Source organism: Lepidochelys kempii, chromosome 1, assembly GCF_965140285.1.
Source record: "Lepidochelys kempii isolate rLepKem1 chromosome 1, rLepKem1.hap1, whole genome shotgun sequence".
Classification (NCBI taxonomy): domain Eukaryota; kingdom Metazoa; phylum Chordata; order Testudines; family Cheloniidae; genus Lepidochelys; species Lepidochelys kempii.
The window spans coordinates 1,677,450-1,696,925 of record NC_136380.1 but is presented as its reverse complement, the minus strand read 5'-3'; the positions used below and the strand labels follow the sequence as shown (position 1 = coordinate 1,696,925).

Here is a 19,476-nt window from a genome sequence, read left to right as displayed (position 1 = left end):
AGGGGCAGGGGAGCAGCCCAGGGAGGAGAGAGCTGTGTAATCAGGAAAGCCAAAGGAAATTGGAGTTGCAGCTGGCAAGGGATGTGAAGAGTAACAAGAAGGGTTTCTAAAGGTATGTTAGCAATAAGAAGGTGGTCAGGGAAAGCGTGGGACCCTTACTGAATGGGGGAGGCAACCTAGGGAAAAGGCTGAAGCCCTCAATGCTTTTTTTCCTTCGTTCTTCAAAGACAAGGTCAGCCCCCAGACTGCTGCCCTCTACAACACAGTATGGGGAGGAGGTGAGCAGCCCTCCATGGTGAAAGAACTAGTTGACGACTATTTAGAAAAGCTGGATATGCACATGGGGCTGGATGCAATACATCCAAGGGTGCTGAGGGAGTTGCAGAGCCATTGGCCATTATCTTTCAAAATTTGTGGTGATCGGGACAGGTCGAGGACAATTGGAAAAAGGAAATATAGTGCCCATCTTTTAAAAAGTGAAGGAGAAACTGGCGAACTACAGACCAGGCAGCCTCATCTGAAAAAAAACATGGGGCAGGTCCTCAAGGAATCTATTTTGAAGCACTTGGAGGAGGGGGAAGTTAATCAGGAACAGTCAATATGTATTCACAAAAGGCAAGTCATGCCTCACCAACCTCATAGCCTTCTATGATGAGATAACTGGAGCTGCCGATATGGGGAAAATGATCCTTAAGTGTCCTTAAGTGACTTGCCACAAGATTTCAAACATGTTTATATAAGAGATTAGTAGATTTATTATTACTTTAATTTTCTTTCTTTTATCTAGGAATTAGAAACACTGCTCCTGTCAGCTAATTGCCAAGTTATCTGCCAAAACCCTAGAATTTTCAAGTGCCTAAGTACCCCCGGGGATCACAGTTAAAGTTGCCCCCCCACACACACCAAAATCTGAAATGAAGTCCCTGCAGCAAGATATGGTGAGGTGGAGACAATCCAGCAACTGATGGGGAAGGGGAAGAAGATGAGCGACCCATGGGAAGAGATGGGGCTTTGGGCGGAGCTTCAAAGTCCAGTTACCAGCAATTAGATGTGTGGCCACCCTATGAGTTAATGAGTTGTACACAGACCCATTTCCTAGTTTGTCGGTCTGACACAGAATAGTGTGGTCAGGAAAGGATTGAATGTCACTTGTACTGTACAAACAGTGATTCAGGGAAGGGGGCCCAACACCTTGTCCCCAGCCAGCTCTGCATGGAGCTCGGACTGAGAACAGAGCAGCAGCAGAAAACTTTAGGTCCCTTTATGAGAAAAGAAACGGAATAGCCTGTCCCGGATCTGTCTGGTCCTCACCCCGTAGATGATGGGGTTTAGCATGGGGGGCACCAGGAAGGACACATTGGCCATGAGAACATGGAAATGCAGGGCCATATTGTGGCCAAACCGCTGCGTGAGGAAGGAAAAGAGAGCTGGGATGTAAAAGGCTAAAATGGCACAGAGGTGGGAGCTGCAGGTTCCCAAACTCTTAAGTTGGGTGTCCTTTGTGGGGAGGCTGAAGATGGCCCTGAGGATTTGGATATAGGACGCAGTGATAAAAAACACATCGAGACCAGTCACAAAGAATACCACAGAGAGGCCGTAGTAACTACTGATGTGGATGTCAGTGCAGGCCAGTTTCACCACAGCCATGTGCTCGCAGTATGCGTGGGGGATGATGTTGGTTCTGCAATATGTCCACCTCCTCGCCAGGAAGGGAGTGGGCAGTACGAGTATGCTGCCACGCAGCACCACGGCCAGGCCGATCTTGGCCACCAGGGGGTTTGTCAGGATGGTGGAATATCTCAGGGGGTCACAGATGGCCACGTAGCGATCAAAAGCCATAGCCACAAGAATCCCAGATGCCATCGTTGAGAAGCAGTGAAGGAAGTACATCTGGGTGAGGCAGGCACTGAAATTGATCTCCCTGGAATTGAACCAGAAGATGCTCAGTGTTTTGGGTAGGATGGATGTAGACAGGACCAGGTCGCTGATGGCCAGCATGCAGAGGAAATAGTACATGGGCCCATGGAGGCTTGGCTCCATCTTCACAATGAATAGGATGGTGAAATTCCCCAAGATGGCTATGATGTACATGGTGCAGAAAGGGATGGAGATCCAGACATGGGCCGCCTCCAGGCCAGGAATGCCCAGCAGGATGAACGTGGAGGGGTTGGTGAAGTCGGTTGTGTTGGAATCTGACATGGAGTAGGGAAGAAGGTGTCCAACTCTGAGGCAGAACGGTGTCTCCTGCATGTACCATACGTTCCCCTGACTTCCTGTATGCGCTCAAGCTCTAGGGTGATGGTTGCAGGAAATATTCCTGGATGGAGAGACAAAGGTAATATGAGATGTAGCATGAACTCCTGGAGGTGTTCTCATGCGTGAAGCAGATTTGTCACTCTTCACACACTGATAAATGGTGATTTCACTACTCAGGGAAATGAATTATGAACAACTGACCCTGTTAATGCCTATTCCATATATTGTTGTACTCTATGCATCAATAATTCTTACACACTGTGGTGTGGGTAACATTATTAGGCATCAGCAGGAAATGCAATGAGACCCAGGCTAGTGGGCCTCTGCTGTAGGGATTTTCCCATTCCCACAGTGGCTCAAAATCTGAGAGTGAAAAAAATCCAAACCTTTGCCAAGACATGTGCCGGGGGAAACATCCCAACTGCTATAGACCACTGGGGCAAAAAAACCCTGTGTATCATTGATAGCAGCTCCATGGAAACACTTGCTCATTCACAGCAGTGACTAAAACAATGACAATGTTCAAATGTGAAAGGAATAGGGTGGAGAATAACCTGCACTGGACATGCACTCAGGTTTGGTCTCCAGTCTCTATGAAAAACAGAGCAAATAAAAAGGGGGTTTCCAAGACAGGATATGAGAATGGGGGAGGTTGCCATATGTGGACAGAATGAAAAGTCTGGAACTATTTAATTTAGAGAAGAGACAAAGAAGGGAGCGTTTGATAGATAGAGAAAAATAAAGAATGGAAGTGAGTACATTAAAATGGACAAACAGAGAACAGTTCCCAACCAGTAATAGCTGTAGACACTTAGTGCTTTGAAAGGGCTAATTCCCCAAAGCTGCGGCAAATTATCAGCAAAACTGATTGGGAGGAAAAAATATAGACGGGGAAATGAGAATGAAAATTGGTAGCTCTTTAAAAAGTGTTCTTTAGAGAGTTAAAAATCCTCAATTCCACAATCAAAAAGTGCCCAACTTTGGCTAGAAAACCAGTTCAGTGGCAAAGTGAAGGCAGCAATAATGCGGGGTAGGGGGAAGCAATATAGAACTAATGGGATAAAGGGAAAATAGATAGCAAGTGATACATATTGGAAGCTATGAAAATTGATAAGGGATGTAAAAAAATTGAGGAAAAATCAAAAGAAATCCTAGAAAAGGTTTAAGCCAAATCCTAGTGGGTGAAAAGAAACTGGTTAAAGTTGAAAAAAGGCAGATGTATTCAAGATATAGTTTAGTTCTGCATTTGGAAAGAACCTTTATGATATACATATATCACATGAGGTGATGAAATACTTTCCAGTCCATTAGCAGTCAAGAAGCATGTTAAAGAGCGTGCATGGTAGAACCTTAGACTTACAAACATCAGAGTTACGAACTGACCAATCAACCACACTTCTCGCTTGGAAGCAGATGCACACAATCAGGAAGCAGCAGAGCCCCAAAAATAGCAAAAATGGTAAATAAAGGACAGTTCTGTGTTACCTCTAAAGCATAAACAAAGAAGGGAAAGTTTAAAAAAAAAGATTTGACAAGGCTACGAGACAATGGAAATGCTGGTATGGGATTAGTTAACAAAAACGTCTAGCAATATAATTAATGTCAGTCAATAACAGGGATTGTGGAAAACCAGTCTTGTCAAATAAACCCAATCTTGTCCTTTCATGAGAGTACGTTTGGCTGATCAAGGAAACTGCACAGATGCAAGAGACTGATTTCTCTGAGGTATTTAATTAAGCAAGGGAAACCATTCAGATAAAAATGAACACACTACAGTATCATTGAAGCACATATAAAATGGATTAAAAGATGGCAGATCTCAGAGAGCAGTTGCCAGTGGGCCATTGTCACCAAATAGGGCTGTTTCTAGCAGGGATCTGTGAGGATCAGTTCTATGCCTGATGCAATTGAATATTTTGATCAGTGATCTGGAAGCAAATAGACAATCACTGCAGAAAAAAAATTGGGTACAACCGAAAGATTGGCCGAGCAGTTACAATAAGGCAGCCAGGGCAGCCACACCGATTGATCTAGAGCATCGCAATACAGTCAAAAGACAAGTTATCATCTCGGAACAGAAATGCAGGCCCAACCCCCAGACTACGGGACAGTATCATGGAACACAGGGGCCCTGAAAAGGATTTTGGGGTCACTGTGGACGACCAACACATCATGAGCTCTCCGTGCGACGCTGTGGCGAAAGGGCTGATGTGATCCTTGGATGCATAAACAGGGGAGTGGAGAGTTGGAGCAGGGGAAGCATTTTAGCTCTGTACACAGTATTGGTGAAAAACAACTGCGTCCAATTCTGGGGTCCACATTTTAAAAAGGATGTTGAAAAATTGGGAGAGAGTGCAAAAAAGAGCCACAAAAATGCTTTGAGGCTGGAGAAAATGCCTGACAGTGAGAGACTTTAAGAGCTACAGCTACTTATGGTATCAAAAAGACGATCAAGTGAGACGTTTATGAGGCGAACGCTGTGGGGTATAACAGGCTTTTGAATCCAGTGGAGAAAGGCAGAGCAAGATCCAGTGCCTGGAAGCTAAAGCCAGACAAATTCCAAGGGCAAATGGTTAGCACTGAGGGTTATAATAAGAGAATAAACACTGAGGGTGATTAACCATTGGAACAATCTGTGAAGGGAAGTGGTGGATTCCCAAACTCTACATGTCAGATAAAGACTCAATACTTTTCTGGAAGATCTGCTTGAGGGCTTGTCCACACTTAAAAGTGTACAGCTACCGTAGCGCTTCAGTTTAGCGCTTCTCCCGGCTGCGCAGGTAATCCACCTCCCTGACAGGGGGTAGCTAGGTTGATTGAAGAACTTTATGTTGACCTCATGCTGTCTACACGGAGGTTAGGTTGCTATAGGTACATCTTTCAGGGCTGTGGCTTTTTTTCTTATTGCAGAAAACCCACATAAATGTAGTTTTCGGTTTCATTAACAGAGGCGTAACATGCAAGTCATGGGAGGGGATGGTATTCTTCTACTCGGTGCTGGTCAGGCCTCAGCTGGAGTTTTGTGTTTAGTTCCGGGCACCAGTGTATAGAAAGGATGTAGACAAACTGGAAAAAAAATCCAGAGGCAAGAGACAAAGCTGATCCAAGGTATGGAATACCAAGCATACGAAAAAAAGGCTGAAGGAACTGGGTGTTTTTAGTATGGAAAGAGGAGATTAAAGGGGGACATGATAGCCATCTTTGAATACTTGAAAAGCTGCCATAAAAGAGATGGAGAAATGTTCCCTCTTGTCACATAGCGCAAGACAAGAGGCAATGGGTTCAAACTACAGCACAGCAGCGTTAGATAAAATCTCAGGAAAAACTTCCAAAGAGTGAGAACAGGAGGGCAATGGAACGGACGCATCAGGAGGACATGGAGGCTCCTTCGCTGGAGGTTTTCCAAAGGAGGCTGGACAGGCATCTGTCCTGGATGCAACAAATCCTGTATCTTGGCAGGCAGTTAGACTAGCTGACCCTTGCAGTGCCTTCTCACTCTGTGGCTCTGTGATTCATGATGTAAAGTCCTACTGTAGACGAGGGCTTTGTGAAACACAAGTTTTGGAGCCCAATACGGGGTAACTAGGTGAAATTTAATGGCCTGTGTTATACAGGAGTCAGACTGGATGATCAAATGGGCCCTTCTGGCCTTGAACCCTATGAATCGATTGATAAAGAAACTAGATCAAGCATTTACATTTACTCTGTCTCATAACACATGCAAAGGGAACATTCAATTACACTGATAGTCTGAACATATCATACTGATAAAAGAAAATTGTTTACATAATACCTATTTGGCCTGTGGAACTCCTTGCCACCGACATTATTGGAGCAAAGAGTTTAGCTGAATGGGATTCACAGGTGGATTGGCCATTGAAAGTGGTGCTGGTGGCATGACCTGTAGTTAAGGGGACTGACACCTTCCATTAGAAGACCTCATTTTGAGTTGCATATGAGTTTGCCAAACTCTAAGCAATTCGACTGAAATTTACCACACTGGACATCTGCTTATGGCAGAATATATATAAAGTTTCAGGCATAACAGTTCGACAAATTCTTGAATGAAGCTAGGAGAGAAGATGTCTTGCTGATGCTGACAAATTCTTATAATTGCCTCAGTGAGGAGCAGACCAAAGTCAGGTAACAGCCCCCCTGTTAACAGCCAGATCCGTGGGTTTGTCGAGAAGGTGAGCTCCTCAGCAAAGGATGTGTACCTGTGAATCCTGAGAAGGAAGTGTCCTCCCTGGGAATCCCCCTCAGGTAGCCGTGTCCCACACCTCTCTCACCCCAGCATCTGCAGGAGCATCCTAAGCCGAGAGCCAACACACGGGCATGCACTGTTTATAATATAGCTCTGTGCAATCCCACAGGGTTTTGCTCAGCATCTAGCAGAGAAGCAGCATCTGGATGTAAACAGGCTGGAGACAAGCCTTTCTGCAATTCTGGGCTATTTATCCAGCTTTAGGAACAAACAGTAATTAAGGGAACTTCCCAAAGGGAGATGAGAACTCCTGGGCTCTGTCCTCAGAGACAAACTGGCTGCACTTTTTATTTGGGTATATTAAAAATGTATAGTTAATTAGGAAAAAACAGGGGCTAATGCCTAGATCTGATAGCCTGTAGATATCTAGGAGGGATGGATAGATAGTAGACAGACAGATCTGGAGAATGATGACTGAGGGGAGACACAAACACTTTCTGGAGGCACACTGGACTGTCTAAGGCATCAGAGACCAGTAATTCTCATCAGTAACTATCATCATGTTGTGCAGCACCTTTCACTGAAGGATTTTGAAAACACCTAGGAAAGGAAAGTGACTATGAACGTATCCCCATTATACAGATAAGTAAACTGAGGCACAGGGCAACATGAATTGTCCAATGTGACACAGAGATTGAGTGTCAGAATGAGAGACAGATCCCAGGAGATCTGACTGCCCTGCCTTAACCACGGTCCTTCCATCTCACCAAGAGGGAAATGGACGCCCGCTCTGGCAGGGATGGTTCATTGGGCGGTATGCGGAGGCAAGCCAGGAAGAGGGAGCCTGAACCTTCACCATCCTCTGAAGGTGAATCTGAGGTTTTCAGAACTAGCTGCAGTTTGTGAGCTCCTGTGAGGTGTGAACTCCAGGACGCCACTTCTGCTCCCACTCAGAAACCTGCCAACCCATCACAGTCAGGGGGTCAATTCAGGGGAACAGACTCAATAAAAGCAACACCAACAGAATACTCCTGTGGATAGAGTGCAGCCTGGGGGCCTGACCTGGGGACAGAGGCCTCGCCCTCCCCCCACAGCTGCCCTGGAACAAGGGGGACCCTGTAGGCAGGATAGAGCCTGGATTAGTGTTTGCAATGGATTTATTCTCTCCCTCTTGGTTCACTTCCTCCCAGGCTCCGCCAGGTGGCATTGAAATCTAATGTTCCAGTCTGAGTCAGACTTTCCGGGGGTGCTTCAGCTGGAGGGTTCTTGGATTGCCACAGCTGAGCTCTCTGCCGGCTCGTCTGGCTGATCGGGTATACTTCTCCAGTGCAGAGTACCTGGGTTTTTAAGCACTGGAATGAGACTGAATGAATTCTCCTGACCAAACACTCTGTAGCTGGCCAGCACGGTTTGACTTTCGTCTCTAGTTAAGGCAAAGGGGAGGGGATAGGCACTGATTTACCTGGTTTATTGTGTTGATTATTTATTATCATTATTTGTGTTGTGGAAGCCTCCAGAGGCCCAGCTCCAGTTCAGGGCCCCTTGTGCTGGGCCCTTCGCAAACACAGAAGGAGAAAGAGCCACTGCCTTAGGATCTTATAAATGAAATTCAGGCAAGACACAGCTCACGTGGGATGTAGGAGACCTGTCTTTAAGTCCCTACTCCAAATACGGTAGAGCAAAGATTTTGGATCTGGGTCTCCTACGTCTCTCGGGTCACCCACAAGAAAACCTTGACCTGTTCTAGGTATCTTGCTCTAGGAGAGGGCTCACTGCTGACAATCCCATGTAGAAAAAAACTCCTCTCATCAGCCAGACTCCTGGAGTCACACATCAGTGGGAGTCAGGTACTTAAAGACCTTAGTGAACCATGAGAAAAAAAAAAACACTGGATAATGATTCCCCGTGGACATCGCCTTGCTGAGATCTATCAGTTAGCCAGTTCTCACTCCTTCTAATGAGTGTTCTAATGACACTTTCTAGCGCTCGTCTGTTAATCTGAAAGTCATGTTGAACTAGGTGAAACAACTTGCAATGGTCTAAATTTTGGACTAGATGACCTCCTGAGGTCCCTTCCAACCCTGATATTCTATGAAATGTGGATAAATTAGAGAGAGGCCAGTGGAGGTCAATGAAAATGGTTAGGGGCTGGGGCACATGCCTTATGAAGAGAGGCTGAAGAAACTGGAATTATTTAGTTTGCAGAAGAGAAGAATCATAGAATCATAGAATATCAGGGTTGGAAGGGACCCCTGAAGGTCATCTAGTTCAACCCCCCGCTCGAAGCAGGACCAATTCCCAGTTAAATCATCCCAGCCAGGGCTTTGTCAAGCCTGACCTTAAAAACCTCTAAGGAAGGAGATTCTACCAACTCCCTAGGTAACGCATTCCAATGTTTCACCACCCTCTTAGTGAAAAAGTTTTTCCTAATACCCAATCTAAACCTCCCCCACTGCAACTTGAGACCATTACTCCTTGTTCTGTCATCTGCTACCATTGAGAACAGTCTAGAGCCATCCTCTTTGGAACCCCCTTTCAGGTAGTTGAAAGCAGCTATCAAATCCCCCCTCATTCTTCTCTTCTGCAGGCTAAACAATCCCAGCTCCCTCAGCCTCTCCTCATAAGTCATGTGTTCTAGACCCCTAATCATTTTTGTTGCCCTTTGCTGGACTCTCTCCAATTTATCCACATCCTTCTTGTAGTGTGGGGCCCAAAACTGGACACAGGACTCCAGATGAGGCCTCACCAATGTCGAATAGAGGGGAACAATCACGTCCCTCAATCTGCTCGCTATGCCCCTACTTATACATCCCAAAATGCCATTGGCCTTCTTGGCAACAAGGGCACACTGCTGACTCATATCCAGCTTCTCGTCCACTGTCACCCCTAGGTCCTTTTCCGCAGAACTGCTGCCTAGCCATTCGGTCCCTAGTCTGTAGTGGTGCATTGGATTCTTCCATCCTAAGTGCAGGACCCTGCACTTATCCTTATTGAACCTCATCAGATTTCTTTTGGCCCAATCCTCCAATTTGTCTAGGTCCTTCTGTATCCTATCCCTCCCCTCCAGCGTATCTACCACTCCTCCCAGTTTAGTATCATCCGCAAATTTGCTGAGAATGCAATCTACACCATCCTCCAGATCATTTATGAAGATATTGAACAAAACCGGCCCCAGGACCGACCCTTGGGGCACTCCACTTGATACCGGCTGCCAACTAGACATGGAGACGTTGATCACTACCCGTTGAGCCCGACAATCTAGCCAGCTTTCTACCCACCTTATAGTGCATTCATCCAGCCCATACTTCCTTAACTTGCTGACAGGAATACTGTGGGAGACCGTGTCAAAAGCTTTGATAAAGTCAAGAAACAATACATCCACTGCTTTCCCTTCATCCACAGAACCAGTAATCTCATCATAAAAGGCAATTAGATTAGTCAGGCATGACCTTCCCTTGGTGAATCCATGCTGGCTGTTCCTGATCACTTTCCTCTCATGCAAGTGCTTCAGGATTGATTCTTTGAGGACCTGCTCCATGATTTTTCCAGGGACTGAGGTGAGGCTGACTGGCCTGCAGTTCCCAGGATCCTCCTTCTTCCCTTTTTTAAAGATTGGCACTACATTAGCCTTTTTCCAGTCATCCGGGACTTCCCCGGTTCGCCACGAGTTTTCAAAGATAATGGCCAATGGCTCTGCAATCACAGCCGCCAATTCCTTCAGCACTCTCGGATGCAACGCGTACGGCCCCATGGACTTGTGCACGTCCAGCCTTTCTAAATAGTCCCTAACCACCTCTATCTCCACAGAGGGCTGGCCATCTCTTCCCCATTTTGTGATGCCCAGCGCAGCAGTCTGGGAGCTGACTGTCCAGTGGCTGGAAGCTGAAGTGAGACAAATTCCACCTAGAAATAAGGGTCAAATGTTAAAAACTGTCAGTGAATAACATTTGGAACACACTGCGAAGGAAAGCGATGCATTTTCCAACTCCCCATACCTGCAGATCCAGACTGGATGCTTTTGTGGAAGATCTGCTTGAGGGCTTGTCTACAATGAAAATGCTAGAAAGGCACTACTCACACAGACAGCAGCGGTTCTCCCTTAGGTGATCCACCTCCCCGAGACGTGGTAGCTAAGTTGATGGAAGAATTCTTCCCTTGACCTCATGGTATCTACATCAGATGAGGTTGATATAGCTACATCTCTCAGGGGTGTGGATTTTTTTGCTCTTTGAAAACAAGAACATGCAGTTTTGGGTTGAATTAACGGAGGCAGAGCATGCAAGTCACGAGAGATGATAGCATTTCTTCACAGCAGGCGGGATAAGAGTCAATGGTTTCAAACTACAGCATAAAAGATTTAGATGAAATCTCATGAAAAACTTCCTAACTGAAAGAAAAAGAGGAAAATTGAACAAACACTTCACAAGGTCGTAGAAGCTCCTTTGCTGGAGATTTCCAAAGAAGGCTGGATAGTTATCTGTCTGGGGTGGTTTAGACACAACAAATCCTGCATATAGGCAGGGGGTTAGACTAGATGACACTTGTTGTCCCTTCTCACCCTGTTACTCTATGATTTTACAGTGTAAAATCCTAGTGTAGACCAGGTCTTAGTCAAACACAAGTCATTGGGCTCAATCATTGGGATCAGTATCGGGACAACTGAGTGAAATTTAATGGCCTATATTATACAGGAGGTCAAACTGGATGATATAAAGGTCCCTTCTGACCTTCAATCCTATGAATCAATCGATAAAGAAAGCGTATCACCATTTATATTTCTTCTGTCTCACAACACACGAACATGGGAACATTCAATTCCACTCAAAGTCTGAACATATAACACAGAGAAATGAAAATTATTTTCATAATCTATATTTGGCTTGTAGAATTCCTTGACACAGACAGTATTGGAGCAAAGAGCTTAGCTGTGTGGAGAAAAAATTCAGTGGACCCAGGCAGGCCTAAACCTCCCCAGTAGGCCTAAAACTTTGGTCAAGCTAGCTGGATATAAAGCATAAATAGAAAATTGAGTAAATTTTTATTGTAAGGCAGCTGCAGCAGCACAGCTTAAAAAACATTAACCCCCAAAACAACCTGTTAATAACAAAAAAAAAAAAGCTTGTTAACCACAAAGAAAACAGGAAAAGCTTGTTTTGCTATATTCCAAATAAGGAAATTAAAATAAAAGTATGTGTAATTTGTCTATGGTTTTAAGCTTTAAAAAGCTGTGTGTGCTTTGCATTGGGGGGGGAAGCTACTTAAAGCTGTTACCCCCCTGCACTTGTAATCAATAAAGGAGACTCAGGCTTGGTTTTAATCCAAACACAATGCATGGTTAATTTTTCCACCACAAATCTTGGTGCCATGACTCGGATAGCCGGCGACCCCTGAAAGCAGAAGGACCATGAGCCGTTCCCCACCACACCCTGGGCCCACCCATAAAGGTAAGAGACCTTTTGAAATCTGATTTGGTTTCCCCAGGAAGAGCCATTAAGGGTGGCTGGGCAGGTCGTGAATAGACCTGGTTCTGTGTGCCAGTGTAAAAGTGAAGGTCGGTAGACCGGTGTAAGTGTAAGTCACAGGAAGATGCCCAATGCTCCCTGCAAAGCCGTGGGCTCATGACTGGCAAGGGGACTGTCTGGGTCTAGGAGTGTGTAATCCCATCCCTTCTGTCCTCCGACGGTCTGTTTCCATACCCTCTTTCTTCCCCTCTCTCTGGTTCCCACCTGAAGGCAGTGTAAAAAGCCACTGACTGGTCTGATCAGCTCTCCTGAAGCGACAGAGTATGCGGCGCCAGCCAATACTCTTTGCTAAAGGGGGGATGTAAGACAGTTGTGGAGGCGGTAAACAAACCTTCCCTGTGTGAATGTAACAAGTGAATTGAGTTAAGTACTGGGGGCTGGGAGATCAAAGGGGATTCCCCTCTCGCCAGGTACAAATGGGGGCCGGTGAGTCAAAAGGGATCACAGTCTGGCCAAAAGGCACACACTAGTTCACTTGCAAGTTTCTGAAAAAATTGGAATTGGTATACCAGGGATAGGAATAATTTAAAGTTATGGTTTCCCTTAGAGGGAAAGCTTCAACCTTGGCAAGATTGTGTGCCTCAAAAGTGTGCTTCTGGCCAATGTCAATGTGAGGCATATTTCTATTGGCATTAAAATACCCCAGAAAACAAAACAACAAAAACCTGGCACCGTAAATGGCAAATGAGGAGTCTCAAGGACTCCCAGGAGAAACTTAAAACACAATTTAAAAAAATAATTAAAAAAAAATTGTCAAAAAATTTAAATCCACCTAAGCCGGCAAAAAATATTAAGCAACAGAAGCCCCTTACATTCCCCCCTCAGTGACTCCCCATACAAAGAAAATGTTCCCCTTGCACCAATTCCCAAGCACCGGTGCTTCGGGTCATGAGACCTCGGTGTCTGCACATGCACCTTGGTCTCCTACGGAACTGTATAATTCACTTACAAATTTTCCAAATAATAAAAAAGGACCCTGTTAAATTCAAAAAGAAATTGCAAATTGTTATAAACTGTTATAACCCTACATGGGCAGATTTAAACCAGCTTCTACAAGGGGTCATGCCTAGGGAAACACTGAGTTGCCTTTTTAGAGAAGCTCAGCGGTCCAAGCAAAATCCAGGCCATAACTGGAAAAAGTTAAATAAAATCAGAAAAAAAGCTGTTAAATAAAATTCTCACTGTCTGCCCAAATAAAGCTGACTGGAGCAAAAATTAGCACCTGTAAACAAAGTAAAAATAAAAATTTAAATAAAACCCAACACTATCACTGCCCTGGTTGATCCACAAGCGGTAGGGGTGGGCAATACTCTTATTCCCCACCCCGTCTCTTCACCTCTGCCTGTTTCTGTCAGTCCTTTGTTTGACCGTCATGTTTTCCTCCTAAGCCCTTGTTCACTTGCTAACCATTTGGGAAAAAAGACTTGCTGTGTAAATTAAATTGTATAATCTGCTGTACCCCAAATGGTGTGTATCTGGACGTGCCTGATCCCACTCACAATGAGGTCCTGGCAGTTTACAGGAGAAGACAGACCCCAGCCCTTCCTTTTTGCAACAGGAACTGCTGGCTAAGGTCTCTCCCTCCTTGTAAGCTTTGTGAGCCGATCATGCCAACCAGGTTGAGTGCATTGGGTCGGCCCAACCAGTTAAGATTTGCCTAAACCCAGCAAGATCCCTTCCCGCGATGCAGCAGTACCCTCTATCAAAACAGGCCAAGGGAAAATCCAACCTGTTCTTACCTCCTGCATTCAGCAAGGAGTCATTATTCCTACGGTCAGTGAGTGTAACTCCCCCATTTTACCACGCTGTTAATGCTGCTGTACTCCCTACCTTTCCCATTGTCCCTAGCCCTGCTACCATCCTTTCCTACAATGCACCAGTGCTGAGGGGTTGTTTCCGCCTCAAATAAGAAAAAGGTTGAATTAAGTCCAAACATAAAAGAATTAAGGTTATTGTTAAATAAGATGCATCTCGATATGAGGAATAAATGTGTGTGTATGTAACTAGGTGTGTATAAATAAATAAAAGGGGGGTTTAGTCAAAGAGTCTCCCTCCTTGCTAAATTAGTAGTGAAACAATGCCTGTGCCCATGAAAAAAACAAAACAAAACAAACTTTTGCCGGACAAAAAGAACTAGTGTGCTTTAATTTTGGTATTTAGCATTTAATCCTTAAGGTGACTTAATGCTTTACAAGATTTAAAACGTTTTAAATAAAAACCAAAGTTGTGACTGCGGCAGGGCAGTCAAAGCCAGGAAAAGGAAAAAAAAATCTGTTTTGCTAACAAATAGCAGATAGAAGCTGTAGTCGGTGCCCCACACTAAGTCATAGAATCATAGAATATCAGGGTTGGAAGGGACCTCAGGAGGTCATCTAGTCCAATCCCCTGCTCAAAGCAGGACCAATCCCCAATTAAATCATCCCAGCCAGAGCTATAGAATCATAGAAAAGCTAGCATAGAAAAGTCTTAAGGTGGCTCTGTGTAATCAACAATCGCTTTGCCAAAGGGGAGTCAAAATGGGTTGTGTTTTCCTTTTCAAATCAATATGTGTTTAAAAGCAAAAGTTAGAAGTTAATTGTGTCCTTTTAAGACAAAGTCTTTAAGCGGCTAATACCTTTAAATCCAAAAGCAAGCCAAAAATTGAGTGCTCTGTGTATATTTAAAAATTATAGTTGATTAGTAAGAAAACTAGGGATAATGCCCAGATCTGCATAGATTCATGGGTTCATAGATACATGCCCAGGAGGGATGGGTGGGTAAAGAGTAGACAGACAGATCTGGAGAAGATGCCTGAGGGGAGACACAAGCACTCTCTGCAGACACACGGGGCTGTTGCTAAGCGATCAGAGATCAGTCGTTCTCATCTGTAACGATCATCAGACTGTGCAGCACCTTTCATTGAAGCATCTTTAAAACACCTAGCAAAGGAAAGTCACTACAAACATATCCTCATTGTACTGGTAGGTGAACTGCAGCACGGGGCGATCTGAGTTGGCCAAGGTCACCCAGAGAATGACAGAGAGAACCCAGAAGTCCTGACTTTTAGCTGTAACCACTCTGTCTCAATCAGTAACCTAGGGAATGACAAGAGGGAAATGGACTCACTGTCTAGCAGGGCCTGTTGGTTGGGTGGATGCGACAGACTTCCCCGGGGTTCAGCCTGGGACTGGGGTACCCCTGAGCCCTCTGGCACATGAACCTAGGTCTCCTGTCATATTGTGAGGGTGTGACAAGCTCAAATCCTCTCCAGGTTTTGCACTTACAAGGCCATACACAGACAGCAACACACCAAGCTACTGTTAGATGAATGCTTTCACTAGCCACTCATGAACCAATAATAGAGAAGCTCCAGCCCGTTCCCCCCAACTCCCCAGCCTAGGACTTCCCTAGCACTGTACTGTCTTGCTGTGGTTAAAAGCCTGACCATTGTAAGTTTATTACCCAGTCCACCCTTCCATGTGGAGAAGACAATGACTCAGCCTCTGTTCCTGAGCAGAATTCCCTTTTGCACTTCAAACAACACACTGTTTTAACTGAGTTGCGTGGGGAGCGAGGACAAATGATGATGTTGCTTCCAACTTTTATAGCTTCTGCCATGTGGAGGGAACTTCATTTTTCAAAGCAAAAGCCAGCAGCACAGTTAGTGCAAAAGTTCAGGCACAAGATGGAGTCCAGTGTCACATGAGCTGGTCACATGCCCTTGCATGCTTCAATGAGTCATAGCAGGGGCCATTACCCATATTCTGGCTAGAACGTGCACAGGAAAGTCCTTCAGGTTCGGATAAACTTCTTCTAAGGCCTATCATGGTTCTTAATGGTCCGTCACCATGAATGGTTCATCCACAATGTGCTGGCAAGACTGATTTATGCAGTAAACAAAGTTTTATTTCAAGTTTTACATAGAAATTGTTTTTTCTTTGTTTGATAATTTTACTTAAAGACAGTTTGAGTTGATATGTGTCGTATTTTAAATTGTTTCTGACCTGGTTTCATTATTTTTTTGTGCCCAAGTTACAGTTATTTATAATGTTTTGTTTTAATAGGTAAGTTTGAGTTTAGTTTTAATATAATATTTTGATTTACTGTAACAATTTCTGGGTTTTGTGTTGAAAAGAGTTTGTAACTTAGCCCTGGTCTACTCGGGGGGAGGGGGAGAATCGATCTAAAATACACAAATTCAGCTACGAGAATAGCGTAGCTGAAGTCGATGTACTGAGATCGACTTACCCGGGCCTCTTCACAGCAGTGAGCCAACTGCTGCCACTCCCCCATCAACTCTGCCTGTGCCTCTCACGGCGGTGAAGTACAGGAGTCAATGGGAGAGCGCTCAGGGATCAATTTATCGCGTCTAGACTGGACACAATAAATAGACCCCCGATAGATCGATCACTACCCACCGTACCCTTAGTTTGAATGGCAGCATTTAAACAAAAGTATAAGATTAGTGTTGTTACACTTTGCTTTTTTTTTTTTTTGGTTACTGGGCTGATTGGTACTGGCTTTTTTGAGCAATTATTGTTTTGGGGTTTTGTGCCTATGGAGAAATATGTTTTTTGGTACAGTTTTATCGGAATTGAATGGTAGCGTTCATTTATTGTTGGGGGTTTTTTGGTAAGATTTTAATTTTATATATGGAGGTACTGAGTTTATTTACAATAATATGTGGCCCAGTTCATTGATTACATCAATTGTGTTTGGGTTCAGCATAAAATAGAAGCACAACTTGTTTTTCAATTTTTTAAGGTTTTTTTTTTTATTTTTCTTAAAATAGTTTTTTGGCTTTTGTTTAGATTTTTTCAATTTCACAGATACCTGCAAGTGGATTTGATTTAAATGCTTTTTGCAATGCTTGCAGATAGGTTTTTAATTTGATTCCATTTAGCTGTGAGTAGCATAAGGGACCATCAATCAAAGGATGGTCCCGCCCCCTTACCTGTGAGGCACCGCCCACCTCTCTCTCTAAGATCTGCCCCCAGAATATTACTTCCAGGGTCAAGATGGACACATGATTAGAAGTAGAGGGTATCATGTGACCCATCTAAGAACTCCTCCCATCACCCTCTACCAATCAGAATGGGTTTTGCCCCACTAATGACATCCCAAGAGCACATTTGACCAATCCAGGGGAATTCTGGGGTGGGGTGATCCATCCAGAACTGAGTCATGTTACCCCTCTAAGAACTCCTTCCACTGCCCTCTTCCAATCTGGATGCGTTTCAGCCTCAGAGGACCTCCCTGAGATCAGATTTGACCAAATAGCACAGGTTCTGGGGTGGGGTGACCCACCAAGAAGAGGGTTGTGTGAACCCTCTAAAAGCTCCTCCTGCCATCCTCTACCAATCAGAGCACAGCACAGTCCCTGGAAGTCCCAGCACCACATGGAAGAGGCCATCTTATTCCAAACCACGTTTTAGAGATCGTGGAAATGACGAGAGGAAACATGGACTCTTTCACCCACCCTGTGAGAACTTTGGACTTTTCTTTACTTCCAGTGGCCATCAACCACCCACGGAGAAAGCACTACACGAGAGACAGTTCTAAGGACGAGTATGGTGTGGCCAAGGAGAGCCCTTTGGCCCAGCCATTGATGGATACGCTGGAACCTGACACCAAAACCCAACCACATGTGAGGAAGACCGAGGAGCGTGATGGCCTCTCATCATCCCTCCCTGCCCCCCAGAGGAGGAAGGCATCTACGGCTTGTGGGAGTCACTGGTGGACAAGGTGAATGGAGAATATGGTTCTAATTGGGGACTTCAACCACCCTGAGATCTGCTGGGAGAGCAATACAGTAATGCACAGAAAATTCAAGAAGTTTTTGGAGTGTTGGGGACAACTTCCTGGTACAAGTGCTGGAGAAACCAACTAATGGCCATGCTCCTCTTGATCTGCTGCTTACAAACAGGAAAGAATTGCTAGGGGAAGCAGAAGTCAATGGCAACCCAGGCAGCAGTGACTATGAGATGGTTGAGTTCAGGATCCTGAAAAAAGAAAGACAGGAGAGTAGCAAAATATGGACCCTGGAGATCAGAAAACAGACTTAGACTCCCTCAGGGAACTGATGGGCAGGGTCTCCTGGGAGGCTAATATGAGGGGGAAAGGAGTACAGGAGAGCTGGCTGTATTTTAATGAAGACTTATTGAGAGCGCAGAAACAGACCATCCCAATGTGCAGAAAGAATAGCAAATATGGCAGGTGATCATCTCGGCTTAACAGTGAAATCTTCAGTGAGCTTAAACTCGAAAAGGAAGGCTACAAGAAGTGGAAATTTGGACAGATGACTAGAGAAAACTATAAAAATATTGTTTGAGCATGCAGGGGTGTAATCAGGAAGGCCAAGGCACAATTGGAGTTGCAGTTAGCAAGGGATGTGAGGGTAACAAGAAGGGTTTCTATAGGTATGTTAGGAACAAGAAAAAGGTCAGGGAAAGTGTGGGACCCTTACTGTATGGGGGAGGCAATATAGGGACAGATGATGTGGAAAAAGCTGAAGTATTCAAACCTTTTTTTGCCTGGATCCTCACAGAAAAGGTCAGTTCCCAGACTGCTGCACTGGGCAACACAATATGAGGAGGAGGTGAGCAGTCCTCAGTGGTGAAAAACAGGTTAAGGACAATTTAGAAAAGCTGGACATGCACAAATCCATGGGTCCTGATCTAATGCATCAGAGGGTGCTGAGGGAATTGGTTGATGTGATTGCAGAGCCGTTGGCCATTATCTTTGAAAACTCATGGTGATCCGGGGAGTTCACGGATGATTGGAAAAAGGCAAATACAGTGGCCATATTTTAAAAAGGGAAGAAGGAGAATCCAGGCAACTACAGACGTGGTCAGCCTTACCTCAGTCCCTGGAAAAATCATGGACAAGGTCCTCAAGGAAACCATTTTAAAGCACTTGGAGGAGAGGAAGGTGATCAGGAACAGTCAACATGCATTCACCAAGGGCAACTTATGCCTGACCAACCTGATTGCCTTCTATGATGAGATAACTGACTCTGTGGATATGGGGAAAGCTTTCGATACGGTCTCCCACTGTATTCTTGCCAGCAAGTTAAAAAAGTATGGCTTGGACAAATGAATTATAAGGTGGCTAGAAAGCTGGCTAGATTGTTGGGCTCAACATGTAGTGATCAACAGCTCGATGTCAAGCAGAGTGCCCCAGGGGTCGATCCTGGGGGTGGTTTTGTTCAACATCTTTATTAATGATGTGGATGATGGGATGAATTTGACCCTCAGCACGTTTTCAGATGACACTAAGCTGGGGGGAGAGGTAGTTAGCCCGGATGGCAGAGATAGGTTCCAGAGTGACCTAGACAAATTGGAGGCCTGGGCCAAAATAAATCTGATCAGATTCAACAAGGACAGGTGCAGAGTCTTGCACTTAGGACGGAAGAATCCCAGGCACTGCTACAGGCTGGGAACCGACTGGCTAAGCAGCAGTTCTGCAGAAAAGGACCTGGGAATTACAGTGGATGAGAAGCTGGATATGAGTCAA

At 44.9% G+C, this 19,476-nt stretch overlaps 1 protein-coding gene across 1 annotated transcript; it reads right to left on the bottom strand.

Moving 5' to 3' along the window:
- Positions 1 to 1,251: 1,251 nt before the first annotated feature.
- On the bottom strand, positions 1,252 to 2,250 carry LOC140912473 (olfactory receptor 52K2-like). Its single transcript, XM_073346957.1, has one exon. The coding sequence runs from the start codon at positions 2,248 to 2,250 to the stop codon at positions 1,252 to 1,254; it is 999 nt and encodes a 332-aa protein (XP_073203058.1).
- Between the last annotated feature and the right edge of the window lie 17,226 nt (positions 2,251 to 19,476).

Bases quoted from the DNA above. Each gene is read 5' to 3' on its own strand.
- LOC140912473 (XM_073346957.1), bottom strand. From the start codon at position 2,250: ATGCAGGAGACACCGTTCTGCCTCAGAGTTGGACACCTTCTTCCCTAC.